This window comes from Phyllostomus discolor, chromosome 14, assembly GCF_004126475.2.
Source record: "Phyllostomus discolor isolate MPI-MPIP mPhyDis1 chromosome 14, mPhyDis1.pri.v3, whole genome shotgun sequence".
NCBI lineage: Eukaryota > Metazoa > Chordata > Mammalia > Chiroptera > Phyllostomidae > Phyllostomus > Phyllostomus discolor.
In genome coordinates this window covers 81,664-100,797 of record NC_040916.2, presented here as the reverse complement: position 1 = coordinate 100,797, position 19,134 = coordinate 81,664, and the positions used below count along the sequence as shown (strand labels likewise).

The window sequence follows — 19,134 nt, the reverse complement described above, 5'->3', positions numbered from 1 at the left end:
TGCAGCCTTCCTGTTGTAATTGAATTTTGATAGTCATTGTTCCTTTTGTGTATGCGATCAACTCCAAGGCTAGTTCAAACCAGACCATGGCATGAGAACTGTGGTGCAGATGTTCACCACATAAAGCAAAATTTGCCTTAGTCTGGTACCTGCCAAGATCTTCCTTTGTATGTGCTTTTGTGGAGCTTACTGAATTCTGCTCTGATGTGGTCTGTAGCTGGCCACCAGAGTGTGTTTTTTCTGGACCTTTAGGTAGGGACTCTTGTACAGGCCAAAGTTAGATGCTGCCTGTGACTGTCCCTGGGCAATCTGTTTAAAGATACAAGGGATCCAGTTTGTGGCTTTCACTGCTGTCCAAGGAGTGTGTGGGAAAGACCATGATACGTATCAAGGTTGACTTTTACCAGCACAAGGCCAGGAGCAGTTCATCAAAAGTATTAAAGTACTCTGAAATTTGTCTTCACCTGCCTCCAACTTCTGGTTGCCTGTGAGGCTCAGTTACTGAAAGAGCCTCTTGTGGTATTGGAGTTGCACTAGATAGGTCCACAATGAGTCTCCAGGTAACAAGTGGTTTTTACCAGAGTGATACAGTTCAAACTTGGTTCTAGTACTGAGTCTGAGACCATTCATCAATTATTCAAATATCACAGGGCACATTTACAAGTTACCTACAAAGGAGCACCGATTATGCTGTAATCTGATTACACAACGGAAACATTTCAACCCAGAAGGGAGTGGCATGAAATATTCAAGGTGATGGAAAGTAAAGACCTACAACCAAGGCTACTTTACCCAGAAAGGCTGTCATTTAAAATTGAAGGAGAAATAAGGAGCTTCCCAGACATAAAAAAGCTAAAGGATTTTGATAGCACCAAATCAGTACTGCAACAAATGTTAAAGGGTTTGCTGTAAGAGAAGAAGGAGAAAAAATGAAAGAAAAAAAAACAGAACAGGAAAACAGTCTAAAAATGAATGGCACTAAACACAGAACTATCAATAATTACATTAAATGTAGATGACTTAAAATCTCCAACCAAAATACATACAGTAGCTGAATAGATAAGAAAAAAAGACCTATATCTATATATATGGTGTTTCCAAGAGACCCATCTCAGATTGAAAGATACACACAGACTCAAAGTAATGGGACAGAAAGAAGATATTTCTTGAAAACAGAAAAGAAGAAAATGCTGGATATCAGTACTTACACTTGAAAAAGTAGACTTTAAAAGTAAGAGACAAAGAAGGACATTATATAATGTTAAATGGGTAAATGATCTGAATAGACACTCACCAAAGAGGACATACAGATGACTAATAGACATATGAAAAGATGCTCAATGTCACTAATCACCAGATAAATGCAAATTAAAACCACAATGTGATACCACCTCACAGCTGTCAAATGGCAACCATCAATAGATCAATAAACAACAAGTCCCAATGAGGATGAGGAGAAAGCAGAACCCTTATGCACTATTGGTGGGAATGCAGACTGGTACAGCCACTGTGGAAGGTAGTATGGAGATATCTCAAAAATGAAAAATACATCTGCCTTTTGACCCAGCAATTCTACTTCTGGAAATATAACCAAAGGAACCCAAAAACACATTTGAAAGAACATAAGCACCCCTGTGTTCATTGCAGCATTATTTACAATCACCAAGATAGCAGGCAGTCCAAGTGTCCATCAGTAGATGAGTAGATAAAATGACTATGGGACATATATACAATGGAATATTACTGGGCCATAAAAATAAAATTTTACCTTTTGCAACAGTATGAATGGACCTGGAGACCATTTTGCTAAGTGAAATAAGCCAGTCAGAGAAAGACAAATACCACATAACCACTTATATGTGGAATTGAATGAACAAACTGAACAAGGACAATGGAGAAAGACTCCTAGATGAGTGCAGAATGACAGCTAAAGGATGGGGTAGGTTAGAGGATGGAAGGATTGAAGAAAAAGGACTCATGGCCATGGAGAACAGTGTGGTGATTGCTAGAGGATTAAATGGTAATGGAAAAATACAATTAAGATTAAATCGACAAAAATCAAAATAATTCTTATTATCTTAGTATTTAAAATCCATGTGGAATTATGAAACAAAACCTTGGTCCTACAGAAGATAATAATTTTAGGCCCCTGCATAAAATCTGGATCATTAGAACAATTTCCATAAATGAGTGATTTGGTGGGTAAAAGATGCAACCACCAGCAGACAGAGATGACAAGAAATCTTCTGTTTGTATGAGCTCTAGAGATTAGAAACTTTCCCATAGAAATATCAAAACTCTAGGATTGTGCCACTCTTATTGGTATGTTTCTGGGAAATGCCAAATAAGGAATTATTATAATCAGTCCTTGGAAAGATACCTCCCACAAGTTATAAAAGTGAATACAAAATAGATTTTGAGGGACACAGAAATCCAGGACAAGGATAGGGTGAGGGTGAAATGGAATAAGACAATAGGAGAGTATTCTATTAACAGTGCTAACAAGTAGTGAACAAATAGGATATCCTTTGAAGAAGTACAATTACTCTTAGTTCACCTATCTAGTCACATTTTATTAAATGTCAAAAACATATAAGTCTCTTATTAGAAGGGAAAAAGAATGTGAACTGACTTTAGAAAGCAGAGTGCTTGTACAAGCTTTGATAGAGGAGGAATAGTGAAAGTAAGGGATAGGACATGAGAGAGAATCTTAAAAGGAGGAAGAAGAAAGGAGAGAGTTGCCTAAAAAGGAGTTCCCATAAGACTATCATCTGATTTCTCAAAAGAAACCTTGCAGACAAGAAGATAATGGTAGGAAGTATTCAAAGAGATGATAAGGACCTATATCCAAGATTACTCTATCCATCAAAGCTATCATTTAGAACTGAAGGTCAGATAAATTGCTTCCAAGACAAGGTAAAACTAAAGGATTTCATCATTACCAATTCCTTGTAGTATAAAATGTTAAAGGTTCTAAACTAAGAAAAAGTAGAAGATCAAAACTATGAGGAGTAAAATGACAAAAACTCACAACTACCTACAATGGAGTGTAAAAAAATAACCAAAAACAAACTGGGTAAGCAACTATAACAGGAGCAATGTCATAAAGATGAAGATCATATAAAGGGTTGTTAGTGGGTAGGACATGGCAGGAGAATGGGGGAAATGGTACAGGGAATAAGAAGCATAGTTGGTGGATACATAATAGACAGGGGTTGTTGAGAATAGTATGTGGAAAAGCCAAAGAACTCATATATATGATCCTTGGACATGAACTAAGGGGAACACTGTGGGAGGAAAAAGGGGTACTGGGTGGAGGGGATCAAAGGGGAAAATGGGAGAACTCTAACATTATAATAAAATGTTAAAATATACTTAATAATACAAAATTAAAAAGAGAAAAAATGATTGCAGAAAATTAAAAATTGATAAATATATAAAACTGGTTGAAACATCACTGAATGGGATGCTCTGGATTTTGAGGAATGAAGAAGAAATTAAAGCAATTTCCCTTAATTTTAGAGAGATAAGTAGGATAACATCATCTAAGAAAACTGACCAAATTAAGAAGCAGATGGTGCTTCTGAATTTATCACAGGATTTTCTTCTTTACATTTATCCTACTTGTTCATTGATATGTTTGCCTAAAGAAATAAAAGGTAGCACCAGCAGAAAGAAAGAAGGAATTCTTACCCTTGACTAAGCATGGATGGAAATTGTGAGCATTATGTTAAGTGAAATATGCCAGGTGGTGAAAGACTAATACCATATGATCTCACCTAAAAGTGGAACCTAATTAAAAAAAACAAGCAAATGAGCAAAATAGAACCAGAAACTTGGAAATAAAGAACAAACTGACAGTGGCCAGAGGGGTGGGCAGAGATAATGGAGGAAAGAAGGAAAGGGGCAAGCAAAGGAACATGAATAGAGGATTTATGGGCACAGACTATGGGGTGGATTGACTGTGGGAGTTGTGGGGGATGGGGTAGGGGAGAGCAATGAGGAAAAATGTGGGACAATTATAAATGAAAAATAAATTTAAAAATACTTCATGACATTTTTGAATAGGTATATTTCTAAATATATATTTACATGTATGTATAAATGTTTGTACAAACAGAAAAATAATTATAAGTTTATTTAAAAAGCAGAAAAATCTACAGATCTGTGATTTCAACAATGCTTGTTTATTTTTATTTTTTCTTTTTTTGTTGTTGATGTTGAAGTACACTTGTCTCCATTCCCCCCCCCCACTATTCCCCACACCCAACCATACCCACTTCCCACCCTTGATCCCACCCCCTTTTGGTTTTGTCCATGTGTCCTTTATACAGGTTCCTGAAAACCCTTACCCCTTTCCCCCCATTATCTCCTCCCACCTCCCCTCTGGTTATTGTCAGTTTAACAATGCTTAATTTTGAACTGTATATATCACTTCTGATGTTAGATTATAAGGGAAGACTTTAACTTTTATATTTTATGCTTCAAATCGCTTTAACTTATAAGAATTAGCAATTGATTAATTTCAAATAGAAACTTCAAATCATATTATCAAGTTTTCAAAGCACTTGTAAATAAAAAGGGAAATTTCATTCATAAAGCTTCTAGAGGCTGCAACAAATGCAGAACATTGGCTGTGGTAACACAAATATTATTTCTTTATAAATCTAGATTGGCTGGTGCATAAAAAATAAAATTGAGTATAATTCCAATAATGCCTTATGAAACTGTTTTTTTTTTTTAATTCTGACCCAAGGAAATGAAGAAGAGAGAGAGAGACATCAATGTAAGAGAAACATTAATTGGTTGCCTCCTGAATACACCCCACAGGGACCAACCTGCAACCAGGGTATGTGAACTGACTGTAGATTGAACCTACAAACTTTCAGTGTATGGGACAATGCTTCAAACAACTGAGCTACACTAGCCATGGTTATAACTTTGTTTTAATTCTAATTTGGTAGCTGTGACTCCAAATGTTACAAATAATATATTTTATGGAGAAACAGGATAATTAATGTAAGTTGTAGGGCTGGAGATCAGTACTGTCTGAGCAGAAAAAGCACTTGGACAAAATTATATACATACAGCTCTCTATATGTAACAGTCCCATGAAATCACTAATGTTAGGTTTTGTGCACTATAAACTTGAGGGTTTCTTTCACTCTAAACAAAAGGGTTTTATTCACTGTCCCTCTACACCAAGATCCTAAGTTCTTTTTTTCCTGTCCTGTTCACCTTAGAAAAAGATGTTAAAGAACAATTTGACCTATGCCTAAAAGAACCACTAAGAATCAGGTTCTGGTAACAGAGTCCTTTCCACTCCCACATTCATGTTGATTCTCCTGGATGGTCTCTTCAGGAATTAAGTCAACTTCATTTTAAAGTAGATGTAGAAATAGTCTTGAGGAGGGAAGCACCTGCATGAATTTACTGGAAAGCTTATTCTCCAGGATCTTTCAAGAACATACTAGTTCTGAGGCACAGTTCATAAATGGTTTCAAAGAGCAGAGTCTTCCATAACTTTACATAGCATCTTCATAGTTTACATCTATAAGTCTTGCTTTATTCAGTCCAGAATAAATGACTGAAGAGTCCTAGAAGCAAAGGCACAGGGATAGGGCCAGAGCAGGGAAGATGAGTAGAACATGCCTCTCACCAGTTTTACTTCCTGATCAGCATAAATGATCTTATCATGGTGTGCCATGCAGCATATGAATTAGAAGTTCTTGAAAGTCTTTGGCCCTAAGCAGGCATTTTCAGAGAGTCTGCACTTTACTGGGGGGCTACAAAGGTGCTGCTAATGAGCTGCAAACTAATGCAAACATGCAAAGTCTTTTCTCATTCTTATGGGCCATTGGCAATTCCATTGGCTATCATTTAAAAAAATGTCAGAATTGTGTATTCATACACTTAATTTAGCATCACACTGGACTGGAGTTTATCAAGGACTTGAACACGGTACAGAGACATTTGACTGTCACACTACACTAGACAAAATTACAAAGCACCTATGTCCTTGCACACATGCAGAATTAGAATTCCTTTATTTTATAAAAACATTTTTGTATCATCAGTGATGTCATGAACTATTCAAAGTTTGTAAATTACTGATTTTAATGACAAAAATCATTGTTTAGCTTATCCATTTGGATTTCTATTGCTTGGTTAATCTTACAGCATAAATTTATGTATGTATGGCTCAAGAGTATTTAACTGTAAAGACTTCTAAATAGAATTTTTATACCAGGTATATATTACAGTTTAATCCCAATCATTCATATGTTCATGGCTAAAAGATATGTATATGTAAGCATCCCAAATTTTCTCCTACAGTGACACTTTGCTGGTATAATTAAATGTTTTTACCCCTACTGTATGAGAAGATAAGGAAGATAGGCCATGGGATCTTTTGTTTTTTTCATAGTGGCCATAATTTTAAAAGTATGAGAACCAGGCCCCAGAAGAAAGAAGGAGCATGGGTGTCAGAACAATAGGGATTCTAACTCACCTTCCCCTCAGTATGTATCTTCAGGGATTCTACTGTGGAGAAAAAGGTACATACTATGATATTCTGCTTACACTTACCATCTTTCAGTAAATCAGTGATAATAAAGGTTTTTTCCTCTCCTATTTCCTATTGACTTATTCCCAGTAATATTTTTGTCTTTTCTGCCTATCACATACACAATTCCCTTATTATGCAGAGAAAAATTAGCATGCTGGAGGTAGAATGGTAAGTTCATCCTACCATTTATACCTTTCAGCATGTGTGGGCCCACCATATACTAGGTAGGATAACAGTAACAACTAGGCAGTTGTGTTGGGGTGTTGTAGGGAGTACATAGGGTTACTCAAAGAGGACAGGTGGAAGCCTGACTACAATGTAAGATATACATTCCACAGTCAGGCCAAGTTAGCATTAGCAATGGGCTCTACTTGAGGCAGGTTCCAGAACAAAGTCCAGTCTTCATATAGGCACAACAGTTAACTCCAAAGTTAGAAGCAGCAACCAGGGACAACACTGCTGTACATAACCACTTCTTGGATCCAGGAAAGACAAAAGTGAGAGACAAATTCACTTCCTCAAGTCTTACCTGCTGTTAATTGCTGTTCTTGTTGCATATAGTACACCAAAGAATAAACCTCATCTCCACTTACAACATTTACTGAAAGAGAAACAGGGAGGCATCATGACACAATCCCTTCTTCTTGAAATTTAACATGCTCATACATACCACTTATCACAGCCATGAAGAAAAGGGATTCATCTATTTGAAGAGGAGGCTGGAGCACAGCAGGGTCAGGTTTGACTATTAGACATCACCCAGTTCTCTCTTTCCCAAGTCACTCTATCTACTTTTGTCCAGGTCATTTGGGAAACCTCACCATTTTCATATATAGGCTGTAGTTGCTCTGTGGCAGTTGAGTTGACATATGGGGATCCTTGGGGTTCAGGGCTGGAAAGGCTCCTGAAAACACAGAAACACATATTATCCATCTGGTATAGCATTTTAGATGTCTCAGATTATTATCTGGGATTATGACTAAGACACTGAATGAGAGAAACCTGCTAGAAAAATCCTAATATTGTAGAATAGTAATTTCTGAGAAAATCAGCAATCAATATAGTTGTATGGTATAAGCCCTAGACCTATACATGGGCTGAATAAGAGCTGAATATGCCCAGAGTACCACTAGGGTATATATTCCATGAATGAAAGGTCCTTATCTGACTGGCTCACTGTGGTGTTGCCCACACCTGAAACAGTGACATTCATTTTATAGGTGCTCAGTACATATTAAATGAAGAAATACTGATTAACTAAAGATGGAAAACAGATTGCTAAGCAGAACAACATTTTTGTTGACATAAACAAGAACACACTATAAAAATATATCAAATAAACATTGATATCTCCAGATTGAAGTATTCAAAAGGCTTTTCCTCTTCTAAAACTTCTAAAAATTATAATAAAAATGTTAGTATGTTTATTACTCTCTAGCTTGTGTTACAGAAGTGTGTATATACCTTAACTATTCTACAATACTTCACCACTTCAGATTTTTATGTATTTTCGTGCCTTTCAGCACTCAATAGAATGACTTACAGACCTTCAGATATTGGTTAATTGATTGAATAAATGCATAAAATGGGTCAAAGTAACATACTTTTCTTATTCAAATTTAGTGAAAGAGTAAGTTAGGAAGAATGATGAAAGGATTTGAATTAATTAGTCAACATATAAAAGAAGAGGAATAGCAACTGAATATTCAGTTATCAATGAGAGAACTATGGAGTGAATGTTTTGGATATAACAAAAATAGGAAAAAAGCTCTTGAGAGGGGACAATTAGTTATTTAAATCTATTTTCTACACTATCAGTGCAAACAGAGAAAGCAGAAGCCTCACCTGCATGGATCCCTGGCTGAATTTTTTCCTGCAAATCAAACAAATGAGCACACATGTCAATGGAAGAACTCTTTCTTAGTGTTTTTATGTAGCTCTTGTGCAAGGAGTGTTTTTCATGCCAGTGTGCCTGTCACAAGGTATCACTGTATGCCCAAAGGACATACTGGCAGTCATTCAAGCAAATTCTTTATTTTGCAGATGAAGACACTCAGGTCTAGAAAAATTAAATAAGCTTCCAAATGACAGTAAATATCAAAGTTAAGACTTGGGCTCAAGCTTCTGAACCTTATACCTGCTATATTTTTTGTTTCTGGTTTTACAGTCACACCACCTAATCCTATCATGACAATACTCCTCAGAAACAAACACTGACTCAACCACATCATAGATGGGGTGAGGTGCACAAAGATGCAGAAAAATCACATGATTTAAATAAGAATCTCACATTATCTTCTCTTGCCCCATCTCCAACTTGATTAATGGATAACAAGAAACCAAGATTAAACATAAAAATAAATATCTAATTACCAGCTGTTATAAAATGTGAAACTAAATAACTTGGTGCTTTGATGAAGAACAATGAAAAAGAATTATAGGCTGTGTGGCCAAGTAAACCCTGTTGGAAAAGAATGACATTTAGGCCAAAAAGTGGAAAAGATACAGCAATGAGTAGAATGTATGGATGCATAGACAAGCATTTCAGAGTGGGGGAATCATGTGACTGTATTCTAAGGTGAATAGGAATTGATGCATTGACTTTAGCTATGAGATGGTCAGTATTGCTTGAACTGCTCACTGTATTTCTCTTCCAGTAGCTGATTAATTATTTAAATAATTACATTTTTATATAAAAAATAAATCACAGGGGCACTAGATATCAGCTGAACCTTAACTGAGAACACAAAGGGGATAGAAAAGATTACTAACAACATTGCATTACTTTAATATGTGTCATTCGCATGCTAAGTCTTGTAAGCAAATCTGTAGGCATTGTAATTAACAGAATATATTCACTTTCTCTCTTTTTTCTTTTATTGTTGTTCAAGTGCAGTTGTCTCCATTTTCCTGTCACTACTTTCCTCTGCCCTACCCACCCCCACCCCCCACTCCCAATCATAGCCCCCTTTGGGTTAGTCCCTGTTCCTTGATGACCCTCCCCCTTCTTTCTCCCATTATCCTTATAGTATATGCATCACAAACTTAGCCATTGTCATTGAAAACAAAGGTCACAGTAACAACATAACAATCTCTATATATACTAACCTATTTTTATCTTGAGCCAACAGAAAAATAATAGGACCATGGCAGTGAGAACAAGGATTCCAGGCAACCCCTGAAAGATTACTGAAGTAATGTTTTTTCTGTTCTTTGTAGACACTGAGGAGAGAAACGTGTGCATGAGCTGCCAATGAGAAGGGCTTTGATTTAGAGAGCAGACACCTTGAATATGCATTGTGGCCAAGGTCTGCTCTTTGCAGTGAGAGTGGGTAGCAAAACTTCTTTATCCAAAGTCCTGCAGCCTTTCACAAATGATAAAAGAAGAGATGCACTTGGTTATTATATCCTCCATCCCCCTCAGATACATCTCCTAGGACAGTGCCACCCACTAAAACCCAATCCTTGGTTATGCAGCAGCAGAAGCACTATGAAGTCAGCAAAACTCTCCCAGGCTGTGGAAAAAAAGACATTGACTAAGGCTGTTCCGTACCTGTGATGTTGAGTGTCACCACTTCACTGCATTGGGTCCCCAGGCCATTGTTGGCCTCACAGAAATAGTTTCCAAAATGTTCTGCAGTCAGAGAGAAGTTGAAGGATGCTCCTCCTCCAAAGGGGGCTGTGCTGTTCCCCATGGTGACATTCTCATGATAAAACTGGTACAAGATTGGGGGAGATCCTCTCCATGCTTCACAGTGAAGTTCTATTATATCCCCCACCACCTTCTGGGCCCCAGAAGCCCTGAGGGTGAGAACAGGGCGAGACACTGGAACTGACAGAGATAATGCAATGTCTGAGAGGGTCTCTGATAATATAACAAATTCATAATCTCTTCCCACAGGGGCTGAGCCTCATTCAATTTTGTCAGGATGCCAAAAGGGAACATGGAGCCCAATTTGTGACCTAATAATTGAACTGAAGGTTAGTGGAACTTACTTCTGACAGTGATGCTCACTAGCCCACTCAGACTGGGACCATAGCCATTGTCAGCTGCACAGTAATATTTCTCAGCATCACTTTCCCTCACCATAGGAATCTCAAACTTTGCTGTTAGTGAGCGCTGTGTCTTCGATTCCAGGTTTAAACCCAGAGCCCCTTTGTACCAGAGGAAAGTGATGTCTCCTGTTCCCTCAGGGACCAAGCAGACAAGAACCAGCTTTTCTCCCTCCGTCACGTATCCCCCTGGAGGCTGTGTCTCCAAGCTCACATTATAGACAGGGATTCCTGCACAAACACAAAATGACATATGAGAGCTGTGAGTAGGAAGAGTTCTAAGGACAGAGAGTAGTTGTGGCCATCCAGAAAGAAAAGGTCTTGGATAAAGTCAATAATTTATGTAGGTTAATAGCGAAATGTGGGGGAAGGGGCTGATGTTTCTGCTGACTAAGAATTGGCATTATTTGGTTTGATAGTGGCAGGATAAGAAAGGCACCATAACATTACCATGGAGGGTGCAGCATTGCCTCCCTCCCTATGACAATGGACTTTCCCAAAACCCTGATATCTCAAACACTCCTTTTACAAGACACAAAAGCATAGTTATTAAAATTCCAGGTTGCAAATCAAACTTCCTGGGTTTGAGAGATATTCCAACATGGTACTAGAACAGGGCTTGCTTTCTAGGTTTTGCGTGTGTGTTCCACCTTCGCTAATGTTGAGTTTTGAGCAAACCTGGGAAAGCACAGGTTTCTGGAGAAAATTTGCTTTATGGCACAATGGATACATCTTTGTCCGAGAATGAAAGAGGATATCAGAATCATCAATCCTGAGTTCAAATATCATGGTTTAGAATCACAAAATGCCCCCTTTATTATCTTTAAAAACCAGATCCAAACCTTTCTTTCATAGGCCTTTTCCAATAGCCTATTTCAGAAAGCCTTCTTTTACCACCTCAGTTATATTTCTCTCTTCTTTGCATTTTTGTCTAGTTAACCATATATATACACAACACCACCATATATTTCACCTTAGTTATTTAAAGTGTTGATTGAGCATCAGCTACTTGTAATCAGGGATATGTATTATGCAAATATTTTCCCCACACTCACCAGGAGAGTGAAGACATGCCGTAAGGGTTTTCTAAATATTATTCTGCTTGTTTGAATGGGAATAACAAGGATGAGGGAAGATTTCTTAAGAACTCTGATAGAGGCAAGTTCAAGTGGAACACCTATTTCTGCAGGAGCAGAACTTTCCTGACTGCACGAGTCAGGAAAGCACAGGCTTATGCCCTCCTTAAGCCCACCCCAGCAAAGGGCCCCACTGGCACTCACTCTGCACGTGTATCTGGATACTCTTGCTCCTTATTACTTTAGTTCCAGCTGTCTGTGCTTCACACCAGTAGGACCCTGAATCTTCCCTCCTCACAGCAGTGATCTGGAGCTCCGTAGAGTTGTTCCAGCTCAGCCCCAGGATATAGCCATCTTTGAAGAAGCAGAACTGGAGCTGGACACCTAACTTCTCTGGAGGGTATTGGGTCTTACAAGTCAGGGTCATTGAGTTACCCTCTATGGGCCAAGAAGGGCTGGCTGTCAAAAGCAGCACTAGAGAGAAGAATTAAACAAATATTTCAGGGCAATAAGGTTTAGAGTTCCTGGTAGGAGTCACTTTGTATTCTCAGCTTTTTAAACAAGATTGATAACCAGCCAACTGGACACATAGACAACACTCACATCACCAACCACACGTGAACCATGGACTTTCCTTTGCCAGCTGCTCATTCCCAACACATCCTGCCCCTGTAACATCACTGCTCACCACAAATCAATACTTACTTTGACTTGATTCTTACTCACTGAAGTTTCTATCCATGAACTAAGAACATCATTTTTGGAGTTAGTGCAAGAATATTGACAACTGTTACTATAGTTGGCATTAGAGAAGATGGAGCTTGAAGGTTTAGGAAAAGTGAATATATCTCATTCATCCTTGTTGTAAGCCACACTGGTTATTTTATTCTATTGCTTTTGCCCTAACATCTCTGACTATCTCTTTCAAAGACAGAATATGCAACCTGGAGGATCAGTCAATCTGATAAAGACTTATAGAAACTCAATGCCTTCTTTACTGATTCTCTCCATGCACAATACTTCCCTGGAAATGTTCTGGAACCACACATCTACACAGTCTGTGCTCGGAAACTTCTTTAGCAGCCATGTTTATAAAGAGAAAATTTAATCCATATCTTAAACCTCAGGGATATATCCTTTATTGGTCTTGGGGTCTTTTATTTCTGGATGAATTAAACATGGTTATAGTTGTATTCTGCTTTCACGTCATCTCTTTATGGTAAAGAAAGAAAGGGGCTTTTCTTAGGAAAATTCTTAAAATTTCCCAAATAGCAGCAACTTTGAGGGTTGAATAAACAAATATATAAATAGCCAGTGCTGCTGTGTCTTTTTAATTCACCACATTAAAATACCAAGTGTTCTAGATCACTGAGAGGTTATTTGTGGTTTAATATCTACAGTGCTTCCTATTGGCTGCTTTCCCTGAAACTTAAAAAAAATAATTCTAGAATAGTAGTAGAATATTTTCCCTGTGCTGGAGTGTGGAATGCCCTGCACATGAGTAACATTCTCTCCTTGGAAAATTGTAGTCCCCAGAGGAGTGAGGAGCAGTAGAATTTTAGGGTCTGAGCAGAAAAGGAAAAGAAAAAAGGCATCTAGTCACCTTTAGCCAACTTTTCTGAATGAAGTTGGGTTGAGGATGAAGTAGGTCATCAGAGATATTTGCAAGGTTTAGAGCTCAGTTTTATAGTTCAGAGATTATTTAAAATAATTCTCAGACATAGAGACCACCTGGTAAATTATTGGTGGAAGGATTTTTCTTTTGTCATCTTGGATGTAACTTTGGATTTCTGCCTAAGCTAGGGTTAGGCACATGCATACACTTAGAGAGCAAAAGGCATTAAAACAAGGCACGATTCAGACTTGGACAAACATAGGTGAGTAATCAAGAGGTAGGGTTGGTTTTGAATATCTGTTATAATAGGAATTTCTAATCCTGTGTTACCTGGATGCACATGCAGCCTGAGTTTTTTGATGTGACAGGATAACCATTTTTAATTATGTGTTTAGTATTTTATGTACAAAAAAAGAGTTCTGACCCATATTAGGTTAGACACACTTTAGTGAAATATTTTTTTCTGAGGGGAAATTGCCTCCTCTCATCAGCTGGTTAAAAAAAAAACTTTAAATGAGGATCACAACAATGAAGTAAGTTTGCATAAATCAGATTCTAAGAGAGTAACTACACTGTGTAACTATGGTGGTAGCAGAGCTAAAAATTGAAAAGAATCAGCAGCACTATATTGTTTTGCACGTGACCCAAGGATTGACTGTAATGTTGTTCTCCATGGATGTGTGACTTTGACATTTTCTCCATCACTCTTGGTGGAGCACCCAGCTAGGAAAAACAGGGGTCTTGGAGCCCATGATGCTGGGAGAGCATAAAGTCTTCTAACATTGGTCTTTCATACCCACATCTTCTTTGTGTAAACAGCAACTTCCTCCCTAAGCTGGGACTTCCCAGAACAAAGATACTGTGGTCTTAAAAAAGTCAGACCAACACCTGTTCCCTCGCTGAGCAGGCAAGTATCTGGTGTAGAGACTATGTGAACACAAGAAGCCTTGGCCCCCAAAGGAGCCACTGTTATTTATACACATAAATAGCTGTCACCGGATGTCAGACAGTCATTGTCAGACTTCCAGTTTTGGTCTCGTGTCAAGATACCAAACATACTGTGAAGAAGAAAGGGAAGTGCAACTCACCGGTTGGTTTGCAAAGTGGAACTGGAAGAGAATTTAGCAAAGATCAGTACAGGGCAGCAGATCTTTAACATATGCAAAGTTTAAATTTCCAAAGAGCTTTCCCAATAATGACCTTAATTGCCTGGTATCTCTCCCACATCTTTCCCTCCCTTTCTCCTTTATGCTTTCTCTTTTCTTCTGTATTTTTCTCCTGTCCTCCCTATTTTCCCCTTCCTTTCTCCCATTTTTATTTTTTCCCTGCATTTATTTTCTCACATCCCACATCACCCACAAAACACCTGCCCATAAAGCAAACCATAATCCATTTTACAATTATAAAGCAATTTCCAATAACTTCTCTTTTTTTAAACATTTCTTTCTTTAAAAAAAGATTTTATTTATTTATTTTTTTCAGAGAGGGAAGGGAGGGAGAGAGAGAGAGAGAGAGAGACCTCAATGTGAGGTTGCTGGGGGTCATGCTCTGCTACCCAGGCATGTACCCTGACTGGGAATCGAACCTGCGACACTTTGGTTTGAAGCCCGTGCTTAATCCACTGAGCTACAGTAGCCAGGGCCAATAACTTCTTTATTTTATAACTACTTAGCAGTTCCCTTCTACAAGTCCCTCATTTTCATCCCCTACTCTCAAAGGCCTGGATGACCCAGCTTATTCACCCTGACTCATGGTAGCAATAGTCAGAAAAATATAGTGGAAAGGCTCTTGTTCAAGACACAATAATTACTAAGAACTGTAAATTCTGTGGAAAATACAGGTTCTGCAGCCAGGTGGCACAGATTTGAATCTTGGCTCTTCCTCTTACAAGTTGTATTATCCTGAGAGAAATGTTTCATTTCTCTATGATTTTAATTCCTTTTATATAAAAGGTAGATAATATCAGGCTTTCTTTACAGAGTTTTGTGAGAATTGAATAAGTTGATATCTATAAAATGCTTAGAAAAGTGCCCAGTACCTAGAATTGATTTACATTCAATAAATATTATCTTATTATTATCTATTGAAGTCCACGTTTAACTTGAGATGCCTCATTTTCTAGGTTAAATGCTTATTTCAGTAATTTGTTACAGAAGTAAAGGAAGATAATTAATACAGGCTAACATAAAATTACATTTTCTTTATTCATCTGTACAAAAATAATATATGCTAGGGACTTGCGTTACAGTGGTAAAAATAAATGGTAGCCTTTTCTCTCAATAAATTTACATTATAATGGAAGAGACTGAGTTAAAAATAAATATATGGTATGATTTAGTGACAGGTCAGAGCCATAAGAAAAATAAATAATAGCAATAAGTTACTGATTATCTTTTCATGGCCTTGACTATTTAGATAGATGCCAACTGAGTAGAAACATGAATGAAATTATAGAGAATGCCTACTGAATGTTTGGGAATGATCATTTCCAGTAGACAAACAGTAGTTGCAAAGAATTTAAGAAGGCATATCTTATACAATACAAGGAAGAATAAGAAGACCAGTGCATCTGAAACTAAGTGGACTGACAGTGGTTAATATTGGTATATAAGAAGTAAGCAGGAGCCTGTCATAGAGGGATTTCTGGACCTGGTAATAGCTTGGGAATTTGTTCTAGATATTATGGGGAGCTATGGACAGTTCTGACTTAATTTACATTTGTGAAATCACTCATACACTGTGAGAATAATAGACTGAAGACATACAAGAGAAGCAGGAGAACATAGTGAAAGTTTAATCTGAAAGAGTGAGGATGATCAAGGCTCAACTTAAGCTGTGAAGAGGCCAAATTTCAGTATAAATTACTTGAACAACAATAAAATAATTTAAAAAATAAATTTTGAAAGTATAATACAAACTACTTACAGATCAGACATAGAGTATAAAAGAAAAACAGGAGTTAAGTGTAACTCCTAGATTTTTGTCAATAGCAACTGGAAAAATCATGGTGACATTTACAAAAAGGGAGAAGTCATGGGGATAAATAGGTTAAGTTTTGTATTGGAGTGCACTTGGAAGACCAAAGGATCTGCTCAGATATGTTGGGTTTAAGAAGCCTATTAGACAACTGAATGGCAATTGAATACATGGTGTTCAAATGAAATGTCAAATTTGGAGAAATAAGCTTGATTTTAAGTATGTTAAGCTTAAAGTGACATGTATAATGACCAAATTGTATAATTTGGGAAGCAAGTATGAACTAAAAAGAGAAACCTAGGGAGCAACCTTAAGAAAGTGAAACACTTTGAGATCAGTAAATAAGCAGGTATTGAGTTAGAAATAAAACCAAAAGAATATAGTATTCAAGGATCTAATTTAAAATATATATCCAGAAGAGGGAGTGATCAACTGTGTTAGATACTCCTGAAAGGTCAAATGAAATGAGAACTGTAAACTAATCCTGATGGGGCAACATAGAAGTGGTTGGTGATATAAGCAAGAGCAGTTTTAATGGTGTGCGGGGAATTAAACATTTATTTAAGTGAGTTTAAGAAAGAATACAGAAGTTTAAAAACCTAGAACAGTTTAGCAGTATCCAGGAGTTAGAAATGAGGGAGTCTTGACTATAAAGGGAGGGCGTAAGGAAATTGTTTTTCTTTATTTTTATTGTTTACACAGTAACAAATGTCCTCACTCACCCCCACCTTTGTCTACCTACCTGTCACCCTCATCCCGACTTGTCTCTGGCTGTCACCACACTGTTGTCTCTGTGTATGGGTTACACATTTTTGTTTTTTGACTAATCCCTTCACCTTCTTTCATCAAGTTTTTTTTTCTTTCACCTTCCCTCTGACAGCTAGCTATCAGTCAATTTTATGTATTCATGCCTCTGTTTCTATTTTGTTCATTAGTTTATTTTGTTCATTAGATTCCATATATAAGTGAGATCATATGGTATTTGTCTTTCACTGCCTGTTTTTTTTTTCACTTAACATAATAATATCCAGATCAATTGAAATGATGACAATGTTCTGTGTTTTGATTGTGCTGGTGGTCACATGACACAAAAACTTTGTAAAAAATTGTAGATGTTGTATCCAAAAAGTGAAATTTACTGTAATATGAGCTAAAAATAATTTTTTAAAAGTATAAAATGATATGAAATAAAAGAAAGAAGAATGGTGGAGCAAATGGAGGAAACAATCAGGTCACATTTTTATTATTTTAGGATAAAATATATTATAGGATGCCTACATACTTATGAGAATGACACAGATGGAGAAACTTTTTGATGATGGAGCAAAATTTTTGAGAAATAAAAAGAATTTGGCGCCCAATGCACAAGTGGAGAGTCCTGTCTTTGATAGGATGAGGAACAATATATTGATACTAGGGGGAGAAAAAGCAGAGTACATAAATATAGAGGAGTCTGAGTCAATAGATATAGCAGTAGAATGAGGAAAGTTTCTTCTGAGTGATTTTATTTTTTCAGTGAAATATGAATCAGAATTATAAATTAGGAATAACAAAGGAGAAATTTACGAAAAAGGAGAAGGTATAAAACAGTAGTTATCAAGAATGGGAGAACACTGGTTATGAAAGTGTAGGAGGATTGCCTGGCATGGCTGATTATTGATTGTTCTACATTAAAAGGAAAATAAGTCAGCAGGATTGTGCCTTCTGTTTAAAATCACATTAAGCTGCTTAGGCACAGGTGTGAAGCATAACAAAAGTGTGTTAATCAGGAGAGCATTGTGGGGGAAGAGAGATGAAGGTGTAGCCAAAGGAGTATTGTGATGGACTACAGAATCTAAGCCAATTACTGTGAGAAGTAAGGATGTAGAGAGTAGTAATTGACAATGGAAAAAGTAATCCTGGGCAGTTGAATACATGTTGGAGATGGATCATTAGAGAACATGAGCTGGGGATAAATTGTTTTAAATGTGTGTGTTTGTCTGGAGGGTGATGCTGAAAACATGGAAATAGGAAAGTTGTAGGTAATGTTCTAGGATTCGATGGTGGGAATGGGATATCATGAAAAAATAAAGAAAAACAATGTTGATAGTAGGAAGGACAAAGAACTAAAAGACCAATTTGTTGTACAAATTATCTTTGTGGTTCTTAAAAATATTACAGCAAAAACACAATCAGAAATTAAAAATAGAAAGACAGATGGTGAACATATCCTATGAGATAAAAAATAAAATAATATATTTATTAAAATTCTGGTTTTCCTGTATCTACCACTTTCTGCCTAACTCCGAGCCCCCAGCTGAAAGTAGAAAGCTGAGCATCCCTGAGCATAGCCAAGTCAAAAAATTAGTCCTCAGAAGTCCCACAGCTCTTCAAGAGTTAGAACCCCAGTGTGATAGAATCCCATACTCTGTTTTGAGTTGTTGTACTCACCACAGATCAACAGCAAGAGCTTCAGCAGCATGAGGACAAGGTCAGGGACTATAACTCAAGATGCTCTCTCATCAAAAAAATAATTTACCTCAGAATAAAGAGGCAGTGGTTTTTAAGAGGTTTGAGGAAGTAAGGATTAGAAGTCACCCTGAAGCACAAGTTTACAGAAATAGAAGAAAGAACAAGAGCCCTCTAATGGCCAATTTGTATTTTCTTTCTTGTAGAGGCTGAGAAGTTAAAAGATACTTCTTTTCATAGTTCAATTTAATTTCCATAATTTAAAGATAACACAAATTAATATATCAAGTCCTTCCCTAAGAACTCAGGCATCTCAAAGGAAGTTTCCTAAAGATAGTTTCTGATTTTGATGATGTGTATCAGGTTACCGTCTTCTAGCAATTAAAGTTGCATGTTTT

General features: G+C 37.1%; 1 protein-coding gene across 1 annotated transcript; it reads right to left on the bottom strand.

Moving 5' to 3' along the window:
- Nucleotides 1–5,886: 5,886 nt before the first annotated feature.
- FCRL1 (Fc receptor like 1) lies at nt 5,887–18,917 on the bottom strand. The gene is made up of 7 exons (XM_036015906.1): nt 18,719–18,917; nt 14,401–14,421; nt 11,902–12,171; nt 10,565–10,852; nt 10,122–10,400; nt 8,414–8,441; nt 5,887–7,472 (listed from the first exon to the last, which is right to left on the bottom strand). Exons 1-7 carry the CDS (start codon nt 18,747–18,749, stop codon nt 7,304–7,306), a joined length of 1,086 nt encoding a protein of 361 aa, XP_035871799.1. The 5' UTR covers nt 18,750–18,917; the 3' UTR covers nt 5,887–7,303.
- Nucleotides 18,918–19,134: the final 217 nt, after the last annotated feature.